Genomic DNA, 25,342 nt, shown 5'->3' with positions numbered 1-25,342 from the left:
ATGGAAGCTGCCTGCTTAGCTGCTGCTGCTCTCGCCCTCCTCATCTTGCTTTCTCCCTGTGTTGCCCCGTCTGTAAATGAGGGGTGAGATGAGTTATTCTTGCTCTGTCTACAAAATGCTGTGAAGGCTCGCGATGAAAAATCGGACAGATGGCCCAGGTAGAAGTGACTGCAAAGCTCACTGCTTTCCTTGCATTTTGAATCCATAGGTGACTTTCTGAGAAAAAGCAATTTGTGTATACATCTAGAGAAAATGCAGAGGCTAGAGTGCTCCAGGAGGGAGCAGATGATTCTTAACAGGCTGTCCAGCCTCACCCCTTCACTGAAGGATGAGCAGTAACTTGGTGGTGAAGCCAAAGCTTCCTCTGTAACACCTTGGGGTTGCAGCCAGTGCTGTAGTATTGACGTGCGGAATTAGACTCTATAACTCGAAAGTTATAAAGTAGGTATGTTTATTGCGCGCAGATGCACGGGGGATCGCTCCTCCACAAGCGTGCATGCCCGAAGTGACGAACCATCCCACATTTATACAATGAAACAAATGAATATTCAATTAGCGCCTATACATATTTGTTACCTAAACCCCGCTTCGTATGTTAATTAGCTTATCAGTCCGTTTCCTGGAATGTGGTGGTCTTGCAGGTCTTGTAGGTGATTCATGTCCTTGTGACCATCCAATCTTCTCCAGCAAGGAGACTTAGCACTCCCTCCCTCTAGATAGCATTTGAATGTCTCTCATCTTCTCTCATTCTCTTTTAAATAGCCCCTTTGTTAGAGGAAGAAGGGCAGGCGTCTCCTCAAAACTGTAGTTGTCTCCTCAGAGCTGTGTGCCTATGTGACCAGACACCGCACCCATGACTAGTCACCATACACACATTCCTGAGCAGACATATACAATCACAATCGATGTCCATTGTCCCCATTTCACACTATTTCTCCATATCAGTATTACAGCAGCAAGCCAGGAAATGCAGAATATTTACTCTTCTGGCAGCCAGTAATGTGTGTGTGTGTGCTGGAGAAGCAGGCAGAAGGCTGGAGCCAGCCCAGGCCGGCTTGGGGGGTTGTGTTTCTGCTTTTGGTTGTTTCCCTGCCTCCACTCTGGTGTCTTCAAACTGGGTTAACGTTTATGCTCTGCCAGAGGTAGAAGCTCCTGTGTGACAACTGGGCATGAATATACGTAACTTTTCACTGAGGAAGTTTTGAAGACTGAGTTTCTAACACTTTGGGTTGGATTAAGGCTCGCAGGAGCATTTTGGACAAGTCGGCTGATGCCCAAGCTCTGAGGGCCCTGGCAGGTGAAGGCAGCTGGTGGGTACGTGAACACCGTGCAGCCTGTGCTGTGCGCTGCGAGTCGATGGTGCAGAAACTAAGAGATGGTGCAGAAACAAGGGGAGTGAGTGGTGTTTAGGGCTGCTGGCAGTGTCGCTTGTTCCATCTTGGTGTGCACTTAAAGGGTGGATTAACAAATTCTTGCAGATCAGCAGAATGGAGGTTACTGGTCTTATGCTTTTTCACGCTGCCCAGGGAAGAGTCCCTGTTCCTGGAAGTATTGAAAAGGCACATAGACGTGGTGCTTAGGGACATGGTTTAGTGGTGGACTTGGCAATGTTAGGTTTATGGTTGGGCTCAATCCGAAGGGTCTTTTCCAACCTAAATGTTTCTATGAAATGCGGTCCGGGTGCCAGAAAAAGAGTAAATAAAGAGGGAGTTGCAAATCTGCAAAGCTAGGGTAGCCGAGATCAAATGCTGGGTGAGGCAGCCTGGAAAGGGACAATAGTACTGTAAATACTTCAGGCAGGAACCAGAGTTACTGTAAATGATAGTACGTGAGGCTAGGGATCTCCAGCAGACCCTTGGAAGTGAGCTTGGTTGCTCTCACTGTCAGCTGGCAGCTGAAGTTTATTGAAAGAAATAACAGGAAGGTATAACATGAGGCTCCTATTAATTATCTCGGCTATGGCAGAGCTTTTGTAATAAATTGCAGGATGGCAGAATCAAAGTGATAAATTAGAGGTGGACTGGAATATAAAGGTGACAGGTGAGGCTTCCTGCATAGCAAGGCTTGATTTAGAAAGCACTCAACCACTTAGCAGCGGGCTGGAGGGGCAAAAGAGTAGTCTTGGAAAATCTGCTTCTCCTTTCCTGGCTTCCTTGAGATGCTGTTGATATGGTAATTATAGGTAAGCAGGTGATTTCTAAGCAAGAAATGTGATGATGCTACTGAAGCCTGACCAGGGCAAGATGGTTTAACTGAACAAAATTGTTCAATAGCATCCTGATTCTCACTTTTAACGGATCTCCTTGTCTTGCTCTTCCAGCAAAGTGTAATAGAAAAGCAAATTAAGCAGTTGCTCCAGAGAGAGATGGTTTATCTTTGCGGAAGGAAGAAGAGGATTTATTGTGTATGCCAAAGCAAGACTGAGCCACCAGTCTGTGCTCCTACCAGAAAAGCTGGGCGTAGTGTGTTGTAGAGCAGTGTGCGGGTCCATCCCCAGCCTCTGCCTGGAGAGCAATCGGCTGGTGTCAGACCGGCTCAGAGGCTGGTGCTGCTGCTGCAGCACGAGTGACGTGGGGTCCTTCGGAACAGGAGCACTGACACATGGCATGGTGACAGCTGCAGGATCTGTATGGACAGAGCTGTGCCTTTCCGTCAAACTGCCCTTTTTCTCCTAGTGGGCATTAAGGATTTTGCTGTTTGTTCTTAATTTCCTGTCTTGTTTGAGCACAGTATCATCAGAGAGCGGTTCAGTTTCGTTTATAGAGGGAAGCTGTTGGACTTGCACACAAAGGGATTTGGATGCTTTAGGGCCATATCTAAGTGCTCTCATCAAAGTGTTCCTCAGCACAGCTTTTGCCAAGCTCACGGGTGCTGAAGGGCCACTCTGTGCCTGCATTGGTTGAGCTTTCTGACTTTTCAAGACATGAAGCCCTGCCTTGTGCCTGCAGATACTTTGGCTGTACGGCCCTAGCCCGTATCGTGAGCCAGGCAGTGTTCAGAGGTTAATATTGCTGCCCTAAGGAGAAGAGGTGCTTTTATTTATCCTTAATGTAGCTCATGGCCAAAACACTCGCCTGGGAGTAGGATGATCCTGTGCAGACCCTTCTTTTCTGCCTAACCTGACTCAAGGAGTCTCTGTAGTAGCTGTGAGCCCACATCATGAAACAGATCCTTTTCTGTCACCTTGAAGATTGTCCTGATCTTTTTAATTTTTTTCTCCAGAGGCTCCTTATGTGCCGCACATGAGTCATTAGCTAAAAGACTTTGTAACCCAGGGAGCAGAGCCCCCCCAGCCAAGGGTTTTCCTTAGCTCTCAAGCATCCTAGCTGCTAGCCTGCAGATCAAGCTTTTTCTCACTTGCTTTCTGGAGGCAGCATTGCTAGGAGACGTGGAAGTGATCTTGTTACCGAAATCCCGGAATGAAGAACTTATCGACACCAATGTGATGTAGATAAGCAGACACTTTTTTAATAACGGCCGGGTGCGTGAGCGAGTCCTCTCACGATCAACGCACACCAGGTCCCAAAATCAGATTCCATATAGAGAACTTATTCATACATATTCATTAAATATTCATGCATAATCATAACGTTTCCCATAGATCATTAACATACTCTCCTCCTATATCCGCTTCTGCGCAGTAAAGCTTAGAAAGGTCTAGAAATGGGTCTGGGGTACGATTTGGGTAGGTGGTATATGAGTCAGTGGTCGCGATCTCCCCTGCCGGAATTACCTTTTACTAAAGTTCACAGTTTCTTGGCAGGCACCTACAAGCTGTTCCAGTCGACTCTCCCCAGTTCCCATTCATCTCATATTCTGACATTTCAATACACCTCTGCGTACAGAAGACTGGTTAAGTACAAAGGAACCTTTCAACCCTAGAGTTATTACCTAAGTTTTAACAATGGTTCCAGCCCCTTCTTCTAGCCTTGGTACAGGACGTAAGAAGATCTCATAACAACTTTTACTGTGTAGCTATAAGTTTCTTATAAGATTTTTTTCTTATCCTTCTATATTTTAATTTTATGAAATGATTTTATAAAATCAATTAATCAATCAAATAAAATCAATCAATCTTAACTTATTAACAAATCGATAACATTTCCCCCCTTTGAAAGTGTTGAAAATCAGTATTTCAATACTTTCACATTATTCATATATCTTTTGTTTCAACATATTTTGGTAATGGATCATGTCTTGGTGAAATAGTTGGTACTTCTCTCATAATCATACGATTCACTGCAATTCTATTGGTAAACTCTTTCTTGAAACATGCATATACTAGCATGCTCATCAAAAAGACAACTAGTAACAGAAACAAAGTCTTAATTATAGATTGTATCCAAGAGCTCAAATTCCATCCGAGTTTGTTAAAAATTTTCCCAAGCCAATCTTCTGACATATCCTTTTGAATTGTTTCAGTTTCTTCTTCAATTTTTCCCAATAGGTCTAGATCATGTTCCACATCCTGAGTGACATTTGGAATGTGGATACAACAGTGGTCCAATTTATCCTTGAGATACCCACACACTCCATGTTCTTTAAGTAGGAGCATATCTAGTGCCATTCTATTTTGTAAAGTCATTCTGGAAGTTGCCTGTAATTGTATATTCAATTCCTTAAACCCTTTTTTGGTAACGTTTGCTAATTTTTCCACTTGACCAGTTAAATGATAGAGCCATACTCTGTTTCTATATGAAGCTATAGGATTTAAAAGTGATTCCAGTGCCCAGCCAATTTTCACTCCTGTAGATGGTTCATTCCAAGTATCATCATTTATCCCAGATCTCTTTATTCGTTTCAATTCTAAATTCTCTAGAGATCCTTTAAATGGTGATTTCTTCCAAATTGGACACAATGTTGGCGTGCCTAAAGTGATTTGTTTCACCTTACCATCTAATGGTAAGTGTGTTGTCCAGGTTCCATCACTTAATGCCCAAACTAAATGTCCTGGACTTCAAATAGTAGATTTTCTACAACTAAACAAAGTTCCTCTTCTGACTGTAAGAGTGCTGGTTAAATTGAGAGTATTCTTAAGACCTCGACAAAACCAACCATATTTCAAAGCAGCGGCCAACGGAGGAATTCTTTGGATTACTAAGTCTGCATTACTACAATCATACACTTTTTCACATTTCCACCATGGCACTATTTTATTTTCCTTCTCTCCCAATGTAGTTGACCTATCGTCAACCCAGGGTAATACTGAAAAAACCTTTCCATCCCAGGTAAAACACCAAGAAGTTCTTGCCATATACTGAAAATGGGAAAATATGGACATAGACCATATAGAGTCCCACTGGTCTACTAATTGGGTGCTTTGGCCAGTTTTGTTACACTTCCATTCCATGACACTTTTGCTCACATTGATTTTAAATTGTTCATCATGAGAACACCATCCCACAGTCTTAAATCTCCCTATTTTGGTAAAAACATGATTTAACAATTTTTCACAATCCGCCAGACTACCTGGAGTTTTCCACTGTTTTCTAATGACTTTCACTTGCTCGTACCATTGAGTCACTGGCCTTTGTTCACAATAGTTGGTTTCATTTTTATGTTCCAGGTTAGTCAAATTCATAGTTAAAATTCCCCATGGAATAGATTCACCTACTGCCCTTGGTATTGGCAAACAAGCAGTGATCTGCGTGACATTTTGTAAATTGGCAAATTCTTTAATCAATCCTACCATCAAATTTTCCTCAGCCATTTGTTTGGGAATTTCAATCACTTGTTCTGTTTCTACTTGTCTTTTGTTCCTGTCCACCAAGCTGGCCCATGATCCTACCAACACTACCGACCACAATAAAATCCAATATAAAAATTAGACATGTTTCAGTGTCAATTTTAAAGTCTCTGGGTCACGACTGACAATCTTCCGTGGAGTAGGTGCTTTCTTCACTCGGGTATAATGTATCCAAGCATCTGATTCTGCTATCTTGATAGCTGTAAAAGTGGTTAACAGTATCTGGAAAGGTCCTCTCCAGCGCTCCTGCAAAGGTTCGGAGGCCCAGGTCTTCACATAGACATAGTCTCCTGGTTGGAAATAATGCACGGAATTTTCCACGGGTAAAGGTCTATTCCAAATTACTACACTCCAAATCACAGCCAAAGTTTTCCTTAGAAAAAGCAAATAGTTATACACATCTTGTTTTCCTTTTACATGTATGTTTAGATTTGGTTCTGGAGACTCATATGGTTTTCCTTATAATAATTCATAAGGACTGACTGAGGTTCCACTCTTTGGCTGTACCCTGATTCATAATAATGCCAATGAAAGTGCCTGAGGCCACTTTAGACTGGTTTCTTGACAAATCTTGCTTATTTGTCGTTTCAAAGTTTGATTCATCCTCTCCACTTTCCCACTAGATTGTGGTCTCCAAGACGCATGCAAATCCCAATTAATACCCAATACTTTGCTAACACTTTGGACTACTTCAGCCACAAAGTGTGGACCTCTGTCAGAGGAAATTCCAATAGGAACTCCAAATCTCGGAATTATTTCTTGTAATAACCACTTCACAGCCTCTTTTTGCTTGTGTGGTGCGACAGGGAAGGGCTTCTGGCCATCCTGTACAAGTATCAACCCTTACCAGGATGTACCGGTACCCATTTTGTCTAGGTAACTCTGAAAAACCTACTTGCCAATAATCTCCAGGTTCTACAGCAGATTTCAGTCTACCCATTTGAACCTTTTTCTTAATCACTGGATTATTTTTCAAACATACTTCACACTTTGCAGTTACCATTTTAGCTATTCCCAACATCTTAACTGATATTACTGGCTTTCGTAAAGATGTTACTAAGGCTTCTGCTCCCCAGTGACATTCTTGATGTCTCGTTTGAATTATCTCTCTCATCACAAGAGGTGGAATTACTACCTGTCCATTAGGAGTTATCCACCATCCAGCTAAGTTTTTCTTCGCATTTAATAACCGACCCAATTTGTCATCTTCCTCTGAATATCTCTTGAATATCAATCAAATAAAATCAATCAATCTTAACTTATTAACAAATCGATAAAAATCTTGTCTGGGCTGACGAGCAGGGCTGAGGAATGGATTTGGCCTTCTCCATCTCCCTGGGAGGGCGGAAAGGTTTGGGCTGGAAAACCAGAGGAGTTCAATGGCAGGGACGCAGCTGAGTGTGGGAGCAGGGTGGTTGGGTTTGAGAGCAGGCTGAGATGCCAGCATTGCATGCTGAGGTGCTTGCAGGCTTTGCACAGGTTCCATGTGGCTTCTGCCATGCAGCTCCATGAAGGCACTTTGCAGCTAGCGGTTTCCCTTGCTAAGCACCTGCGGCTGCTTTGTCAAGTCCTCTTGTTATCAATTTGTAAATAAGTTAAGATTGATTGACTTTATTTGATTGATTAATTGATTTTATAAAATCATTTTATAAAATTGAAAAATAGAAGGATAAGAAATATTTTTAATGAAACTTATAGCTGCACAGTAAAAGTTGTTATGAGATCTTCTGTACGTCCTGTACCAAGGCTAGAAGAAGGGGCTGGAACCATTGTTAAAACTTAGGTAATAACTCTAGGGTTGAAAGGTTCCTTTGTACTTAACCAGTCTTCTGTACGCAGAGGTGTATTGAAATGTCAGAATATGAGATGAATGGGAACTGGGGAGAGTCGACTGGAACAGCTTGTAGGTGCCTGCCAAGAAACTGTGAACTTTAGTAAAAGGTAATTCCGGCAGGGGAGATCGCGACCACTGACTCATATACCACCTACCCAAATCGTACCCCAGACCCATTTCTAGACCTTTCTAAGCTTTACTGCGCAGAAGCGGATATAGGAGGAGAGTATGTTAATGATCTATGGGAAACGTTAGGATTATGCATGAATATTTAATGAATATGTATGAATAAGTTCTCTATATGGAATCTGATTTTGGGACCTGGTGTGCGTTGATCGTGAGAGGACTCGCTCACGCACCCGGGCGTTAATAAAGAAGTGTCTGCTTATCTACATCACATTGGTGTCGATAAGTTCTTCATTCCGGGATTTCGGTAACACTCTGAGTGTGAAGCCTGGCTCCAGCTGTGCTGCTTGCCTGCAGCAGGCAGGAGTCACTTCTGTGCCGAGCCGGGGAGGCTCTGGCATTGCTTCTGAGGTGGGGGAGCGGTGGGCAGGAGCACGTGGTGGCAGCCCTGTGAGTGCATCTGAGGCCAAGCATGAGAGCCCTGATGGGTCTCACCTTGACGTCTGTCTTGGAGTTCTGCCTTCTGAGGCAGGAAGCATCACCCAGCGTCCGGTTCCCTTTCTTTAGAGCGCGTCTGTCTTGGAGCCTGGAGCGCACCGGGGTGTCATATCTGAGCTCTGCAGTTCCTGCTCAGGTTTGTGTCTGGACAACATGTGGGACACGTGTTGCAGTGAGCTGCCACAAGCTAGCTGGCTGGAGAGCCAGCTTTTATCTTCCCTGACCGGACTGTAAAGCTCCAGATAATGTATGCTGGTTTTCCAGCGGAGGGTTCCTGGTTCCCTGCCGAGCAGATGTGCTGATTTGGTTTGCTTGTGGCCGTGAGTCTCATGGGAAGCGTTTGTTTATGCCGTATGCTGCGCTGAAAATGCGTGAAGCTCCCTGGCAGCCGAGATGGCCTTGTAAGTTGGATGCCCTCGGCTGGCGTGTGTGTAGATGTGTGCACGGTTAATTGGAACAAGCTCATAGGTGGCTACTCACCAGGTGCAACAACAGAGGACACCCCAAAGGCATTGTTGGAGCTGTGGCAAGACGGTGATTTGCCTGTTCTCTTTTGCGTTGATATGCTTGGGGTCCTCCCCAGGCAAGCAAAATAGGAATTAAGTTCTTGCTTTGTAAGTCAGCGTGGAGGTTTTTCTGTACTCCTTAAAGAAATGAGTAGCTTGTCTGCAGTGTCTGGATGAATTTACCTGAAGCTGGGATCTGTGAGTTTTTGCTTAATTTCGGGATGTCAAAAAGTGTTAGGGTAGTGCTGGGTCTTTCAAGTCCCATAAAATAAGAAGTGGGCAAATCCATCCGTCCCTTGGTCCAGTTAGCCAGGAAGGGAGGGGAAATGATTTCTAGCCCAAAGTAGTGCTTAGTAAGTGCTGTACAGACCTCTCTTTGATTTTTGTCGGTGCTTGAGACCCACTTTCTGGGGGTGTTTTCTCCTCTTTCCCTTTCTTGCACCCACACTTTTTGAGATGCAGATGGAGAGGTCGTCAGCAGGCTGGTGGTAGAAAAAGACCGGCCCATGGACCTGTTGACCCATGCAGCCTGCAGGATGAGGATGCTGGAGAAGAGCTGCCATGAGGATAGCCTATAAGTGGCCCTGCTTTCACATACGTTGCGTTTCTATTTGAGCTAATTGCTCATGCAGCTTGAATGGTTTCATGCTTTTCTTTCTGCTGTTACAGCTTCAAACGCCTGTAGGGAGCCTTGAGTTTGGGTGTTAATAAGTGAAAAAAGGGGCCCTTGTTCTCCATGGAGAAAGGTTCTTGGTCACTGTGGCAATTTCATGCCTGGAGGGAGTCCTATTTGCTGGATCATTTTTGCAACTTAACCAAATTAGCTTTGAGAAACCATAGTTGATAATCAGAGTACTGAGCTCTGTGCTCCATTAGTTAAAACCATCACCAACCTCCTTGCACAAAGGGTGGGCATTTGGTTTGCAAAGTAGGAGAGCCGTCTGATTTTCATGCTCGGGGCAGCAGCGATCCCCGGCTTTAAGGTTGTTCCTAATAATCTGAGCGCTTAGTAGGGTCAGGCGCAGAGTCGCATTGGGTCAGCTGCTTTTGCAAAATGAAGCAGTGAAGTGACATTTCCCTTTTGTTCCCACTGAAAAACTTTTGAAGAGTAATAAAGGACAGTTTGGGTATTAATCGAGATTTGGATAAAAATTCCAGTAAATAGTTCCAAAACAGATGGAAGTTGGGGGGAGAAGGTGAGAAATGCCAGCAGGCTCTGATGTGTGCGTGTGGCTTGTGAAAGGCTGTTTTGGCTCAGGGAATGTTTGTTGTGGGGTTTTACTTCTATCAATCTTCACTCTTCTGCTTCAACATGGTCTAATGATGAGACAGGGTGGGGAGGCCGCCTGCTGTCCAGTTATGAAGGATGCTACAGCCTGGAGACACAGCTGTCTCCTTTGGGTCTGCCATGGAGGGGATTCTGGATTTTCAAAGTCCTGTTGTTGTTCCTTGCAGGTCAACTGAGGCATGGCCACTGGAAAGCCCTGCTCGTTCACAGGGTCCTCCAGGATGGCTGGTGGATTCCCGAGGCAAGTGGTAGTGCCTCGTAGTCCGAAGCTAGCCAGAGGGACAGAGAAGCCTGCAACTGTAAGTACCTGCTGCGGCCAGGTAGGAGCTGTGTAAGGCTGGAAACTGCCCCCGCGTCCTTCCTCTACCTGCCCCTCCTGTTGTCTGGCCGCACTGTGAAGCTGGACACCACCTCCCCGTCTCTCTGCTGCCATGCTTCTGTCGGAGGTGGCGATCATGGTGCAGTAGGGGATGGACTGTGTGCTGCTTCAGGGCAAGCCCAGAGTCTGTCTGGATGTGCCACCGGAGCCAATTTAAATGGACGTACCGGGCATTGCACCGGAATAGCTGAAGCGTGAGCGTGTGCTTCGTTCTGTCCCCTTTGTGTGGGCAGCAATGTTTTGTCACGTCGGGATGCTTGCCAGCGCTGCTCTGACCATACCTGCCCTGCAGGCAGCTGGGCATGTGGTGGGCTGCTTGAACTCTGCCCAAAGGCTTTGAGAGGCATGGCTGGTCCCAGATGGAACAGGTTCCAGACCAGTTGTTCTGTCCCGTATCCCGTGTAGAGCACAGACCCAGCGCTGCAGGCAGCAGCGGAGTCAGGGCAATTCCTCCTTCCCATCCTCAGACGTCCTTTGCTGACCAGAGCTCACCTGGCTGAAGGCGACCTGGCGCTAAGGCTCTGTCGAGGAGATCTCTCTGCATACTTCTGTGGAGGGGTCTCGGAGGCCAGAACAGAGAAAACAAGTGCTAATTCAAAAGAGATAACTAAAACTTGGAGCCATTCCTCTCCACCTCGGTCTTGGCACAACACTGCTTCTCTGCTTTCCTCTGACTCACCCAGCAGTGACGTCTCCACGCGTGTGGTGGTTGTAAGCGTTGTGCAAGGATGGAGTTAGGGGGTTGCTGGTAACTCCTCCCGACCTTCTTCAAAGGTCACTGGCTCAATCCAGCAAATCTGAAGAGGAAACAAATGCCCGAAGAGCCAAATCCCCCAACATGTCACATCAAATCACAAAGGAGAAGCTAATGGGACAGAGCCACTTGGTTGGAGCATGTGTATTCCGCTCTCTATCATTAATTTACTGATGTTAAATATTTCAGCGGGTAATTATGGGGCTTCCAGGACTATCCTAGTGGCTGTGATCACAAATTATTGATCAGTGGCTCTTGAACAAGAAAAGCCTTTCTGAATGAAGGCAGTTCTGTAGCTCTTGCTGGTGTTTTGCATTTCAGCTGACTCCCTCTGCCTTCCTGAAGGAGATGACTCTTAGCACCAAGCAGAGGCTGGCCAGCACTCGGGACATGCGGCGGCCCCAGATTACCCAGCTTCTCGACGTGAGCGAAGCCTCCCGTCAAAAGGTAGCCTTTTCTTGCCCTTTTCCTTGCTGTTTGACGTGACATTTGAAGTGGGCCTATGCTTGTGACAGGCTTGCCTCCAGCTTATCTAAATACTTTGGTGACTAAGTCCTGTTGTCGTTTCAAACTGCTGCTGGTGGTGGTGGAGTTCCTTCTGCTGGGGGAAAGGTGAAACGTTTTCCCCCAGTGAGCTGTTGAAGTCCTGGCCTGCACTAAGCCCATATAAAGCACCTCTGCTGAAGTTGGTGGCTTTTGCTGGAGACGAGCTTCTGTGGCTAAAGCATGATACTGGAGGAAGGCTGGGGCGGGACACAAGGATGCAAGCTTGCAATTTCCCACCCTCCTGCTGAAATAGGCAGCCCTTGGTTTGGTGTAGTCTCTGTCAAACGCTTGGGGTCATCGGATGCCCTCAGTGGTGGCTGCATTGGCCTTTGGGGGCTGAGGGCCTACGGTAACTACTCAAGGTGTAGCTCAAGCAATTGCATGAATGCTTTGGGTTGGAACGACGAGTGGGACCCTTACGGGGTGTTAGATTTTGCAGGCTGCCAGGCACACAGGGGAATGGTGCTGGGCAGAGGGGAGCGGGTGTGCTTTATCTGGATCAGTGTTTGCTTACACGTATGTTGAAAGCTGCTCTTCTTACACATCTGCTTAGTGTAACGCACGTTCCAAAGGGGTAGATGACTGAGGTAGGCTGCTGAGTGGAAAAGTGCCAGCAAGAGACCTGTAACAAATTGGTTGGGGATTGCCCTAGACAGCGTGTGAGGTTGGGAACGCCTCGGACGAGCACGCACAGAACTGGCCGGGTGCTGTGGCTCCTGGCTTCAGCACGACCCTGACTGCTGTGCAGAAGCAGGAGATGTGCCTGTGTCTTGTGAGTGCGAAGAGTTCAGCTGGAAGGGGGGAGACAAAGCAGGGAGGGATTTTCTCCAAGTAATGCCTCTGCGCTGTAAGCGTTTGCTGTTTCTGTGTGTCGTCAGGCACGCTTCGGTGGTGGTACTAACTGACATGGCAATAATGGACTGCAATGAAGCATCCGTTGAGAGCTCATGGGAAAAGGAGATGCCAAGTCCAGCCTTACTCAAGTTGCGCAGTAGTGCTGGGGAAGGAGCTGAACCTTATCACCTCATCTGTTGCTTTCTTAACGGCGGTGTTCCTTTTTGGCCTGTCTTCTCTTCCTCATGGTTTCTAGGCTGTGTATCAAAAAAGAGATTTGAGGATGGGTTGGACTTGGTCACTGTCTCAGGGTAAAGATAATCCCCAGACTGTTTCCCATGGAGTCTCCTGTAAATTCTTGGCTTTCACTTGCTGCACGAGTGCTTACGGCTCTCGCAGTAAGTGCTCTGGAGCTGTGTGACTGTTAGCCCAGCGCTCTGCCGGAGGTAAGTCCTGCCTTGCCTTTTGGAGCAGGAAACCTGGAGAAACGGCCAGCAAAAGAGCTGCTCGCTTGAGCCTGCTCGGTGTGGCCCAGAAACTTTTGATCTGCTCAGAGCACAGGTGGGTGAGCTGCCGTTCCCCTGGCGTGAGCTGGGCAGGCGTACTCACCGGGAGACTGTACTTCACTGGGGACCGATGTAGTATTCTCTGATTGATGAATCTTTCTCCCAGCGGCTGAAACTCTGTTTTGCATCTGCAGTTCTCGGCACCTTCCCTGAAACAGCACTCGTTCCAGCCTTTCCCGTCAGAGGTGGTATTCCAGAGCTACGTCCCCTACGAGGTGTATGAAGTGCCACTGATTCTGAGGAACGAGGACAAGGTAGGTGCTGGGATGTGGAAGTTTAACCCTGTGCTGGAACTGGAGAGCAGTGTTGTCCGCGCGGTGCACAGCACAGCCAGTCACCTGCTGCAGCACAGCGCATCCAGAGTAAAAGGTCTCGCCACCTTTATTTTGCGAGATGGTGGAAATCTTGCCATGCTGAGGTTTCTTGCCCTGGTTTTGGCTGTGTGTTGGTAGTACCTCGCTGAAAGGAGCTTTTCTAGTCAGCACCTTTCCCCGTGGAAGCCCTGCACGGATGGGAATGTTGAGGGCTGTACAGTTCTTCCCTGCCCTCGTGCTTTCCCTCGAGTGTGCACCGCGTCCTGGTGGCTCCGTGGTTAATCTTGGTTTCCACAGGGCACCTCTGCCTCTGGGTGAGCTGCACAGAGAGCTGAACGGGCTGTCAGAGCTCGGGGTGGGGTCTTCTCCACTTTATGCTGGAGTAAGTTATAATTAGTGGTAACAGCGCTTCAGGAAAGGCGTTTTGAAACAGCAGTGGAAACAGACTGATGTAGCAGAAGCAGTGGGAGGCCTTTAGGTGCCGCTTCAGGCTCCTGCTAAGCTTAATTGGGTTCTGCTCAGGTTTTTCTGAGGCAACGTGATGCTCTGTTTTCCCTTTGGAGAGCCACAGCACGTTCAGAGTCAAGTGCCCTCGGAGGTCTCCACCTTTGCTTGAAAAACCTGATCATTTTGAGATTTCCCAAGAAAGTTGCAAATGGAAAAGTTGGAAAATGTCAGCAGTTTTGTTCCACTGTAAAGAGGGAAGTTGAGACCTTTTGAATTTCAGTTGGGGAAATATTTGCTGGAATGAGGCATGTGCCAAGAGCAAGCTGGTGGGAAAAGGCAGAGGGAGGAAAGGAGCTGAGCTCGGTGTTCTCTCCCTGCACACTTTCCTACACGCAAGGGTTTCTCTTGATCTGTAGCAGTAAGTGCACTGGCAGCAGAGAAAGGTCAGGAAGAGAGGTGTAATTAAGGGTACTCTTCTGTAATGAAGAATAAGAGGTATGCGTGAGGGGAGGGTGGGATGGGAAGATGGAAGTGTGCGCAAGAGCCGGTGAATTCCCCCCAGATTTCCAGATTTACCTGCTGGGGGGGACAAACAGGTGGACAACAAAAAAAAGCTGCCAAGGTGTATTGCGGGTGGAAGGACAGCGGGAGAAGTCCAAGAATCTCCTGAGAGAACAGGTTTTGACAGGGATGTGGGCGAAAAGAGAAGACCCTTTGGCTAGGAAGGATGCGTGTGTGGTCCCTCAGTTATTCCTGGAGAGTACTGCACCATTCCTGGTCTGGCATTTAACTTGGGAACGTGGATAAGATGTGGCATGGGTGCCTGCACCCAGGGAATGCCACTGGTGTGGTCTGCACTGGGTTTTGGGCACCCCTTGCTGTAGGTATCTTCTTCCCCAATTAAAATGTGCCTCAGTTTCTCTCTTCCTACTCTCTGCTTCGTTCCCACTGAGTCTTTTGGCTTCAGCTGCTCCATTATCCATGCAGCACTTCAAAATGGTTATCTTTGCCAAGTACCAGCCAACAGGCAAACAGTTGATTTGCTCTGTTCATGCTTCCTCGGGTGGAAAAGAACATCTGCATAACATTTCTGCCCTTCCCAGTAAGGAATAATAAACTTGTCCAGCTGCACCTTGGGATTTACGTGCCCTGTAAAGGGGGAGGCAATGTGTGAATGTGGGTTTTTTTCCAAACCGAACTAGTTTTGAAGCCGGTAAGACCTCAACCATTGGAGAGCGTGGGTGTAAAAGTAAGATCAGCTCTAAGGAAAATCCTTGGTATGTTCTAAATACAGAAAGGTAGAGATGATAATCCTGAGACAGTGTTCTATTCTAATTTTGTTGGCTTTTGGTGATGTCCTGCAGAAAAGCAGAGCAGTGTTGTGCTCTGTCTCAGAGTTTTCGCGCTGGTTTCCCAGATTCTTCTGAATCTTATACTGCACGGCAGCCTGAAGTTGTTTGCCCCCTAAAAATCCAGCTGACAGCAAAATATATTCCAAATAGAGGCTCTGTAATCGTGCAACTACAGAAGTGCTTCGCTATATACTTACTGCTCTTACCTGTGTTGTACAATTGCTTTTCTGTCTTCAGGCTGTTCCTCAGCACCCTCAGGTGTTCCGGGTGGCTTTTGTTGAAGGTCTTAGCCACACGTGCTCCTCTCCTAAGGGACTTGGTGACCAAACTGCTTGTGTGCACTGTGAAACTGGCTCCTGGAACCCGCTGCCCCAGGACCCTGCTGGGTTCCAAGGGCGTTTGGAGAGTTCAGGACTGCCTTGGCCACGGGTTACCAGGCTCGGGTGGGTGGTGCAGAACGAGCCTCCATTTTTTCCAAGCCTCCTGTGGGTTTGTTGTTTGTCAGTGAAGCTGCCCGTCAGTCCAAATCACCTGCTTTAGACTTTGAGATTTGGTGCTCAGGCGTCGCTCTCAATGTGCTTGAGAAATGCCTGTGTGCTGTCTGTGTGCTGGTGGTGTCCCAGAGGGCAGAACCGTGCAGCAGGGTGCCTGCAGGGACTGCTAGGGGTGGGCAGGGGTCCCCGGGGATCTGGCTTGCCTGCGCTGGCAGCTGCCTGGCTACGGTCACAGGCAGCAGGAGCCTCCAGAGAGCAGAGGTTGGCTTTTAAAACTGAGACTCCAGCGCCAGTCAGTGCCGGTCATGTATCTCGAGGCAGAAGATGCCTTTGGAGCCCATAGTTGATAGGCACAGCCTGGGGGGGGGGTCGCCTGGCTTTCCATCACTTTGTCAAGTTGCTGGCTCTCATCCTCTGCATCAGCCTTTCCTTGTAGCGTATTGTGCTTCTCCCTTGCTTCTTTACAGCTCCCTGTGAATTTTCCTAGTCATCCTCAGTTTGTGGGGTTGTCTCTTTGTCTTCCCATGGTCCTCCTTTTGCTCTTCAGGCCTGCTTTTATTCCCAGTGAGGCCACAGTATGTGTGGTCTCCTCCTCTTGCTGGTCTGCCCGCATGACTGTAGCACTGCAGCTTGAGTGCCCCGCTCAAACGCAGCATGTTAAAGTGCATTTCTTCCTTCCCCCAGGATTAACACGTACTGTTTGGCCTTCAGATAACACAGTCCCCTTCTAGGGGCATGACTGCCTGGATGTGTATGGGCAGAAGCCGGCAGGTTCTTTGGGCTTGTTGAATACACGGGTGGCTTGATTCAGATATTATACCTCCGTGCTGCTGGTGTCTTCCCTGCTTGGCCCTTCCTTCATTGCCCTGCTGCCTCTGGCCGTGAGCTGTTTTGCCCAGGCAGAAGGGATTAATGTTGACTCTTGTGTATTATGTGCACGTACCTCCAGAGCTAAAAGTGCTTTGGAAAGGTGGTTAAGGAAGGCTGTCGGCAGGTCTCTTCTCCTCCTGTTTCCACGAGCTGCAAAATCATACTTTCTTACCTTTTCTGCAGGTTCCTCAGCTGCTGAAGGTCACCTTGGAGAGGTCACCTTATTTCAAGTTGATCAGCCACCATGCCGTGTGCCGCAAAGTACCGCCTGGCATGCTTGTGACTTTCCACATCGTTTTCACCCCCAATGAGAACAAGGTGAGACTGGAGGTCCCAAGAGACAGGTGCCTTCAGCGGGAGGCGAAGCTGCGGGGCTGGGTTCAGAACAGGGCGTCTGCTGTGGGTTTTGCGGCACTGCTAATATCTGTCCGTTGCTGTATGGTTATGGGTTTGCTCTGATAATTATAAATAACAAAAGCCTATTTAAAATTGACCTGTTGTTTGGAGGACGCGAAGTTGAGCCTGATCAGAGTGAGGACCACCACCTTTGAAAACTGGAGTCACTGGAATGTGTATCACGTTGGACACAGCAGTGAGACAGCGGAACGTTCTGTCTGAAGCCGGCACTTTCCTTGCGCACTGGTTATAACCCGTGCCGTGCTGCAAGGTTTGCTCTAGGCTGTGGTCAGGCAGCCTGGCTGGCAGCACCATGCGATGCCACCGCAGCAGGGACTGACAGGCTGTGCGTTCCCTCCCTGTGCTTTCCTGGGCATTTGCAGGGGAAGGTGCACGTGTGACAGTAGGAAAATGGCTGGGAGGGGTGTTGATGTTTAGCCATCCCACCTCTCTACTCAGTGTTAGGGGCTTAATTATGATGGAAAAGACTAGAGGAGTGAATAGATGCAGAGAGCTTTCCTCTTTCCCATCTGGCAACCAGTTCCCTTCCTCACCCTGGGCTGGAGCGAAGGTGATGCTTTTTCATACCCTCTGTGTTCCAGCCTTGCCGCTGTGCTGCCCCTGAGGATACTTGCCTGCCTGTGCTCCAGCTGTGATTCTAGGGGAGAAGATGTGCTGTGCTCGTGGCGGGGAGCCAGCCTGGCACAGCCGCACTGAGCTCTAGATGTCTTTAATCAGCAGGGGGTCGGTGTGCTGCAGATGACAGAGACATCTGGAGCACACCCAGGCATTGAAGGGGCAGGTAGAATCTGCAGGCAGACACTTACCCCGGAGCCTTTGGGCAGTCACGCTGGTGTGGCTGTGCCTGCGTGCATGTGGCTGTGGCTGCTGTGTCAGCTGGCACCTATTCCCTGCCCCATGTGCCATGCTTTTGCTTGCAGGTTGGAACATCGGTGCTGTGGCTCTGGCAAGCCTTGCACTGTGCCGTGATGTGAAGGGGTGACAGTGTGGTCTGGAGGCTTGTTAATGCAGAAGGGTTTAGCACATGGCATGGAAGGGAGGAAGCATCGCAGGGGAATACAGACAGGCTGATTCTTTGCACCAGCACTCTGCTGCCTCTTGGCAGGGTTCTTTGTGTGACTTTGTGGGTGATGCAAGGTGAGGGGGTCGCTCTGAGCCAGCTGGCGTTTCCGCACCAGGCCAGAGGCGCAGGATCCCTTTGGGCACAGCTGTTCTCTCATCTTGTGTTCGCTGCTTAGATTTAGTTTAATGCTCTGTCCTATCCTCAAACAGCGTGGCTGTAGCAAACTAAAGAGGAAATGCCCTGCGGTCCCTGGCTCCCTGAGCTTGTGAAATGATCTGTTGCTTTGGGGAGGGACTGAGAAATGGTTTTACGTCATTCGTATGGAAGGTAAAAATGATGTTGGCCTAGGGCAGTTCTCCATACTGCCCAAGTGACATAAGAGCATAATCTCACCGAGGTAGGCTTTGCAGAGGACGCTGTTTCCTTTAAAATGCGATTTATTAGTATGAATTAGCATTCATTTTGGGTGTGGAAGTAAATTGGTTCCCATGAAGGGCAAATTGCTGCTCTTCAACTAGAGAGAAGCAGCAGAGCAACAGATGAACATCACCCCAAATAGAAGTAGGGTGAGAGAACCCCCAGGAGCACTCATGTCCAGTACTTTGTCCCTTGTCTTGCCCTTGAACTGGTGAGTGTGTGGCATTAGGGAGCTGTGCCAGCAAGGTCCTCTGCACAGCTTCAGCGACACCACGGCGGTTTCTGCCGAACTGGGTTTTGTGCTCCTTGCAGGACATTGGGAGAGGGATGCGTGCTGCTCAGTGAGGAGCACATGGGGATTGTACAGCAGAACACGAATTTTGTACAAACGGAATGTTTTGGCTCATACGTGATGGAGTGTGAATCAGCGAAGTGCCAGAGTGCTGTAGCTGAGCTAGAAATGCATCCACAGCGTGGTCAGGATGTGCAGAGCACCTTGCAAAGCCCTTGGCCAAGAGGCAGGCTTTGGGAAATGGTTCTGTAAAGCCACCTGCGCTGGGCTTGCAGTTGCTTGCCTGCAGAGTATCTGTGTTAGTTGTGGAAGGCTCAGGAGTGCTGCCTTTGAACAACCCCTACATCCCTGATGCTGCACGATCCACAGGGACTGTGGGTAACCCAGTGAACTGGGGTCTGGGTCTTCCTGATTGGGAGTTGGTTTATATAATTCTCTTGCTTTGAATCTGTTCTTCCCTGGAGTAAGTCTGACTTCAGCGAAGTCACTCCTGATTGAAAGGAGTAAAATTGTGGCTAAGCCCTAAGTAATCGGGGCATGTGAGTTGTTAGTGGCTGAAATGCCACGTAGCCCTTTCTTGGAAAATGAGCAGTTTCCTACTGTCTCACAGTCATTTGGGAATGTGCCACGTGCTCGGACTGTCAGAAAATAAATAAACAGCTGACGTGTCTGTTGGTTTATTGGCACTTGTGTTATAAATGAACTGCTAATTTTTCTGCTGGGCAGCGTTTCCACTTAGTTACTCTTGCTGCTTCTGATTTGCACGTTTCTGTTTTGTGGCTCCAGTTGTACAGCGTGGGTGTTCTCGTGCCAGCCCACATTCCTGCGTGTCCTTGCATTATGGTCTGACAGTCTCTGCTGAACTGGGAACCATTGTGGCACTGACTGGCAGATTAACAACAGAGAGAAACACTTCCATTTGTGTGTCCTTCAGGCTTATTAATAGTTTATTGTAAAGGAAGAAGGAAGGAAGAAGCATATAAAACCAGCACAGCTTATTCTGTTTTGCCCTCTTGCTCTTTTCACTGTAGCCATACATTATTTTCCGGCAATGCCAGCTCAGTCTGTGAGGTTTGTGAAATTCATTACTGGTGCTCGGTGGAGACTGAATTAATGCACATTGATTAATATGAAATACGACAGGACAGCGAGTTACTGCATCGGTGAAATGAAGTCCTTTACAATTCAGCGCAGCCCTGTTAGATGCTTTGTAGCGCCCAGAAGCTATTCCAAGTATACTTTCCAGATGGCTCGTGTGGGGAGGAAAGGGGCAGAAGACCAAGGCAAATGGCCCGGTGCCAAACGAACCTGGAGCTAAGCGACTCATTTCAGAGTGCTGCGAACCGGCAGCTGAGGGGGGCAGGCGCAGGGGCACCCCCTTCTCCTGCGACTGGATCTTCATCCTCCGGTCCCTCCTCTCTTGTCATGGCCCTTATTTTCCAGCCTTTGATATCAGGGTTTCAGCGGGAGCTTTCCCTGCTTGGCTTGCCGTGTGACCTCATGCTACAAGGATCTTTTCTGTGCAAGTCGTCTGCTGCAAGGAATTCAGTGCAGGATTTAGGATGGGTTATGCAGGAAATCTGACATCCGAGTGTGGTGTTGTGGGCAGCTAAGGTTGATATCGCTGTGGCAGTATTACCGTTAGCCCCTGAGTTTGCAGAGAGCCTGAAACAACATCAGAGATGAGCAGCTGCTTCAGTTCCGGCGGGTGCCAGTTCAGATGCCAGTGGTGATACCTGGAAGGCCAGAGCTTGTAACTTCCTGCTTGTCACAGGGGTGTGAGAGAAGGGGAACCATCGTACAACTGTCTGTCATCCTTGCAATGGAGAGGGGAGTTGTATGAAGGATGAAGTCATGTTTTCATGAAAATCTGTAGCCTGAAGCTGTGTCTAAACACAACAGACTTTAGAGCATAGATGGGTTGCAGCCCCTCTGTCATCCAGGCATGTCTATTTAGAAACCTGGTCTTAAACAGTCTGCTAAGGGTTTGCAGTTGCGAAGCAGAACGAGATTTTGAACTGGTCTCAACAGTTGCCCAGGCTGTAAGCAAGCGTGTAGCAGAGGTAGTGTCCCGGTAGCACGAGGCAGTGCTGCAGGGGAGACTGCAACCCGTTCCCCCCCCAGGGGGGCAATTCAGCTTTCAAAAGCTTAAGGGACCATGGGTCCACAGCGACACAAGCAGCCAGCTTCTGCCTAGCACCCCTCTGCCTTGGCTTTCCCCCTGTTTGGGCTGACGCTGCATTCAGCCTGGTGCAAGGTCCCACTTTGGTGGGGTGGTAGAGCGTGGCTGAAGGGTCAGCCCGCTCTGAAGTGCTGAGTCAAGCCTTGCACGGGATGCCATGTCCCACGGTGTCCCTGGAGAGGGGGCTTGGAGCATAATGTGCATCTGCAGGAATGGCGAGAGGCAGCTTGCTCTCTCAAGGTCGTGGTTGTCTCTGTGAAACCAAACCCTTGCTGCTTTAGCCTTGCCCTCAGGTCCCTGGAGAAAGAATTCCCTTTCCTTGTTCGTTGCTGTGCAGGTGGTCCCAGTGCCCCTCACCAGCAAGGGAGCTGGGAAGGCTGCCAGTGCTTGCTTTTGGGGGGTATTTATTTCTTGGGCTCTTAATTGCATTGCTGTTGATCCATTTGCTCCTTAGCAATGACAACGACTTGACAATTACTTCCTTTTACTTCCCTCAAATACCTCCAATTGTTGAAGTTCCTTTTTTTTTTTTTTAATCTCCCTGCTGATCTGTACTTGCATCCTCTTCTGTCTACCTGGCATCTGGAAGAGAGAGGTAAGTAAATATGGCATGCCAAGACTGACTAAGGCAGGTAGCTTTCAATTGGACTTGCCTTTGTTACAGTAGTGTGGCCGAAATAACAACAGCAAAAGCAAATGGCACTCTCCATTTGCTAATGCAGTTTCTGAGCATCTGAGCAGTCTGGGAGGTGAAGTACCCGGGAGATAATGGGTGCTTTAAAGTCATATGGGCTGCCCATAGCTTTTATTTTAGAGAGCTTGGGCTGCAAGATTGAGTACAAATTTGCTAATTCACAAAGACTTGCTGAAGATGAAACCCTTGCCTGCAATATGATGTTAAATCCTGCAGGTTGCTTGCTGCAGTTCCCTTGCTAGTATTTTACCTTCCAAATAGGAGAAGCAAAAGCCCTTGTGCAGTTTGTAGGGTGACTGTTTGAGATGTCTAGAAAAAGAGATCCTTCTTTATTCTTTGTGCCTTGGATGGGGCAGCATCTGTTTTGGCAACCTTAGCGGTGGGCGAGGTGCTGGGTGGTGGGTGAGGCGCTGGGTGTCAGCTGTTGTGTTGGAGCACTGGGTCCGTGTCTGTGCCTGGGCTGGCTGCCTTAGGGCCCTTCCAGGAGGGGATGGGAGCAGGAAATCCCAGCCGTGGAGGAATCCGGATCAGTTCTGCTGAAGGGAGTTTGCCGCTGTGTGCGGTTCCTAAATCAAAGCGCTTCCTGCTTCAACAATTACAAGAATATCAAATGAGTTAAAAGCACTGGGGCAAAAATCAGGGCAGCCAGTGACTGATGAGAAGCAGAGCTTTGATCAGCTCATCCATAAGAGCCTGCTGGGGGCAATGGCTCCTGGCCCTGGGGCAACAGTTTCCTCACTGATTTCAATGGGGGCAAGGTGGTACTTGCAGCGCAGCCAGCGGTGCCTGCCATCCATCTGGGGTCTGATCTGCTCATCCCTACAGTAAAATGCTTTTGGTAATTTGATTTGCCTTCCTGCTGCTAAACGCCAGGCAGCCGGGATGGGGGGGGATTGCCTGGCTCTGTTCTGCAGAAGGCAGTGGCTGGGAATGCACAGCCGGCTTTGCTCTGGTGGGGTGTCTGAGTGTCCCCCGTGTGCAGCTCCCGATGCCACCTGCCTGGGGTGGGTGTGCTAACCAGGCACCCCGTCACTTACTCCTCTAGAACAGACCTTACAGAGGGGTGTGATTAAGGCATCAGCCAGAACTGTCTCTGTGTCCCCTGGGGCTGGGGTGAGATGTAAAGGGAAACTGAGATTAGGCAGAGAAGAACTCTCTTGAATTGCAGTGCAGAGCTGGTGTAGGCTGCTGAGGGCAGGGGTGGAGTTGTTAGTGCTTTGAAGTACCTGTGAAACATCTGGAGGGACACTTTGGGTGCAGAGCTGAGCCGGTTCTGGTGTGGGGAGATGGGTCAGATGGCTTTTGAAGGGTGCGTGTCCCCAGCCTTGGCCCTGTAAGGCTGTGGGAGGGGGTGAGAAATACAGCTGTGCCCTACACTCGCCTGGCATCGCAGCAATTACCGTGTCCAGCTTGTGAAGCATTTCCCCAGCGACTGACCGTTGCTCACGTATGTGGTGAAGTCCTTTTGAAAGTGCACCTGAGCATCGCCTGCCGAGCTTCAACGAGGTCGCCGCGTTGCTGGCGTTGGAGTTAGTGCTGTGGCACAGCTGGGTTCTCAGTGGTGCTTCCAATAGTCTGCGGTGGCGATTGAAGCAGGTTCCATTAGTGCTGTGATCCCTTGCGTGAAGCGACTCTGTTTTGGTGCCTCGGAATCAAAGCATCAGGTAATTGTGGTGCTGCCAGCTTGCTGCGAAAGCGGGTGAATCAGTGGGCTTGTTTCTTCTTTGCAAGTTAACAACCCTGTGCAAGTCATGCTACTGGAATGAAAGGTCATGAAGGTAAAAGGTACTATTATTACGTTATTGAATGCTACTGCAACAGTCCTAGAAAACAGCAGTTTTTCTTCTGCCGTGGGAATGGTGCTAAAAGCATTGTGCTGAGATTGTTTCTTTCCCTGCAGGATTATTTCCACGAGCTCATCTGCATCACAGAAAGGGAGAAGTTTGTTGTGCCTATCCGAGCTATAGGTGCCCGAGCTATCCTGGACTTCCCCGACCAGGTGAACTTCTCAGCCTGTCCCGTCAAGTACAGCACCCAGAAAACGCTGCTGGTTCGCAACATTGGTAACCGGGTGGCCCGCTACTGCATCAGCACTCAGAGGTAGGGAGCTCATCTCTTTTTGTGCAAAACACTGTGGTGTGATAATATAGTTGGGAAACAGCGACAAAAAGGAACCAGAGCATGTGAGCTGCCGTGCTGCTGCCGTGGCTGGAGATGGGCAGGGCACGTGGGTTTTGCTGTTGATTATAGTGTTTGAAGCATGGCGCAACCTCTGCTAAAACTCTGCAAGCTGCAGAGTGGAGTTTTATAGTGCAACGGTGTCTTCAGAGCACAGTCGTGCAAGGCTGATTCTGTTAGACTGAAAGAGCAATTGTAAGAAGGCAGCTGGACTGCCCTTGGGCTGTGGAAGATCCTGCGGGGCAGACGACAGCTCCAGGAGCTCAGTTCCTGCAGACCAAGGGCAGTGTTAAGAAATGGGCAAGCTCTGAGCTGGTGGAAGAGACATTTAAGAATTTATCAGCAGTTTGTCTAGAGTAGCGAGTGCAATCAGAGATGATAGATCAAAGCAATTGGTATTGAGACCCTGACAAAACCCCTGTGGGGTCCAGAACCTGGTTTTCCAGTAGGTTTGATCTGGTCCCTGGGATCCAATATTCTTCATTAGAATGAGCTCTTAAGCGGAGATGAGCTGGCAGCGGCTTCAAAGCTGCACTACAGCCCCAAAGAGGAATGCCTTACAGCGGGGGCACAGGCCAAAGATGCAGCAAATACCTGGTGCGTGGGTTGGGAGCCTCTTGTAGAGCTTTGTCTCTCTCAGATCTCCTGGAAAGTGCTCTAGCACTTTGTAGTAGCTACCGGCAAGCTCCTTGATCTTCAGTGCCTTCTGAAATAGGTATGTGGCCCTGTTGGCCAAATATACACGTTCCTTGGGAGGCCACAAGCACGTGGTATTTGGGCAGTCTCCTGGTCAGGTGCCTGACATGTGCGGCGTTGTGGACAGCCTGTACTGTTCCTGTTGGTCTCAGAAGACAGTCACTGGTTTTCCAGTTTGCTGAACTGGAGAGGGTAGTGCCTTTTTGACACTGCACCTGCAAGGAAACCAGTTCAGCTGGCTGGTAGTTAGCTCCGAGTTGCTTGGTCCCAGAGGTCTTGGTGCAGGAGCTGAGGTCCAGAACGCAGCAAAGATGTGCCGTCTGCCTTAGTGCACCTGAGTTGCTTCAGTTTCTTCCCCAGGAAAACAGGGGTCAAGAGAAGGCTCTTTGCTCTTTCTCCTGGGAAGCGTGAGGGTCCAAGAGGCTCCTACCAAAGCCTGGCAAGGCTGTTGAAACAGGCTTCCAGGATGCTATTCAAGCAGGCTGCTGCTTGTCACTGTGGAAATACATAGGCAGGACCTTGTAAATCCCTGTGCAGCTTCCCTCTGGGATTTCCAGATCTAGTCGTCACCACCAAAACAGATACCCAGTCGTGTCTGGCATCTCTTGGCAACGTCCTTGCCAACTGTTCCGTTGAGTGATCCAGCGTGTGTTGAATCCTGCTTGATACGATTTTTATGCTGAACTTCAACAATTAAATTTTTCAGTCCTGATTTGCAACAGAGAGATGGGAAGCGTTACAAAAGTTTCATATGACACACAAAAAAGTAGAATTCTGAATAACTGGATTGTGTGTGTCTGCAGAGATCAAAAGCTGGTAAGATTTCCCATGTCAGCTGAAGGCATCAGT

General features: G+C 48.6%; 1 protein-coding gene across 1 annotated transcript; it reads left to right on the top strand.

Moving 5' to 3' along the window:
* Positions 1 to 12,255: 12,255 nt before the first annotated feature.
* On the top strand, positions 12,256 to 24,486 carry LOC308057774 (hydrocephalus-inducing protein homolog; the record flags this gene model as incomplete). Its single annotated transcript, XM_080411825.1, has 5 exons — positions 12,256 to 12,264; positions 13,212 to 13,331; positions 15,428 to 15,509; positions 16,664 to 16,872; positions 23,520 to 24,486. 5 exons carry the CDS (start codon positions 12,256 to 12,258, stop codon positions 23,721 to 23,723), a joined length of 624 nt encoding a protein of 207 aa, XP_080267951.1. The 3' UTR covers positions 23,724 to 24,486.
* Between the last annotated feature and the right edge of the window lie 856 nt (positions 24,487 to 25,342).

Source organism: Falco punctatus (genome assembly GCF_963210335.1).
Source record: "Falco punctatus genome assembly, contig: scaffold_34, whole genome shotgun sequence".
In the NCBI taxonomy this organism is placed as follows: Eukaryota; Metazoa; Chordata; class Aves; order Falconiformes; family Falconidae; genus Falco; species Falco punctatus.
This window is presented reverse-complemented; position numbering and strand designations above follow the sequence as displayed.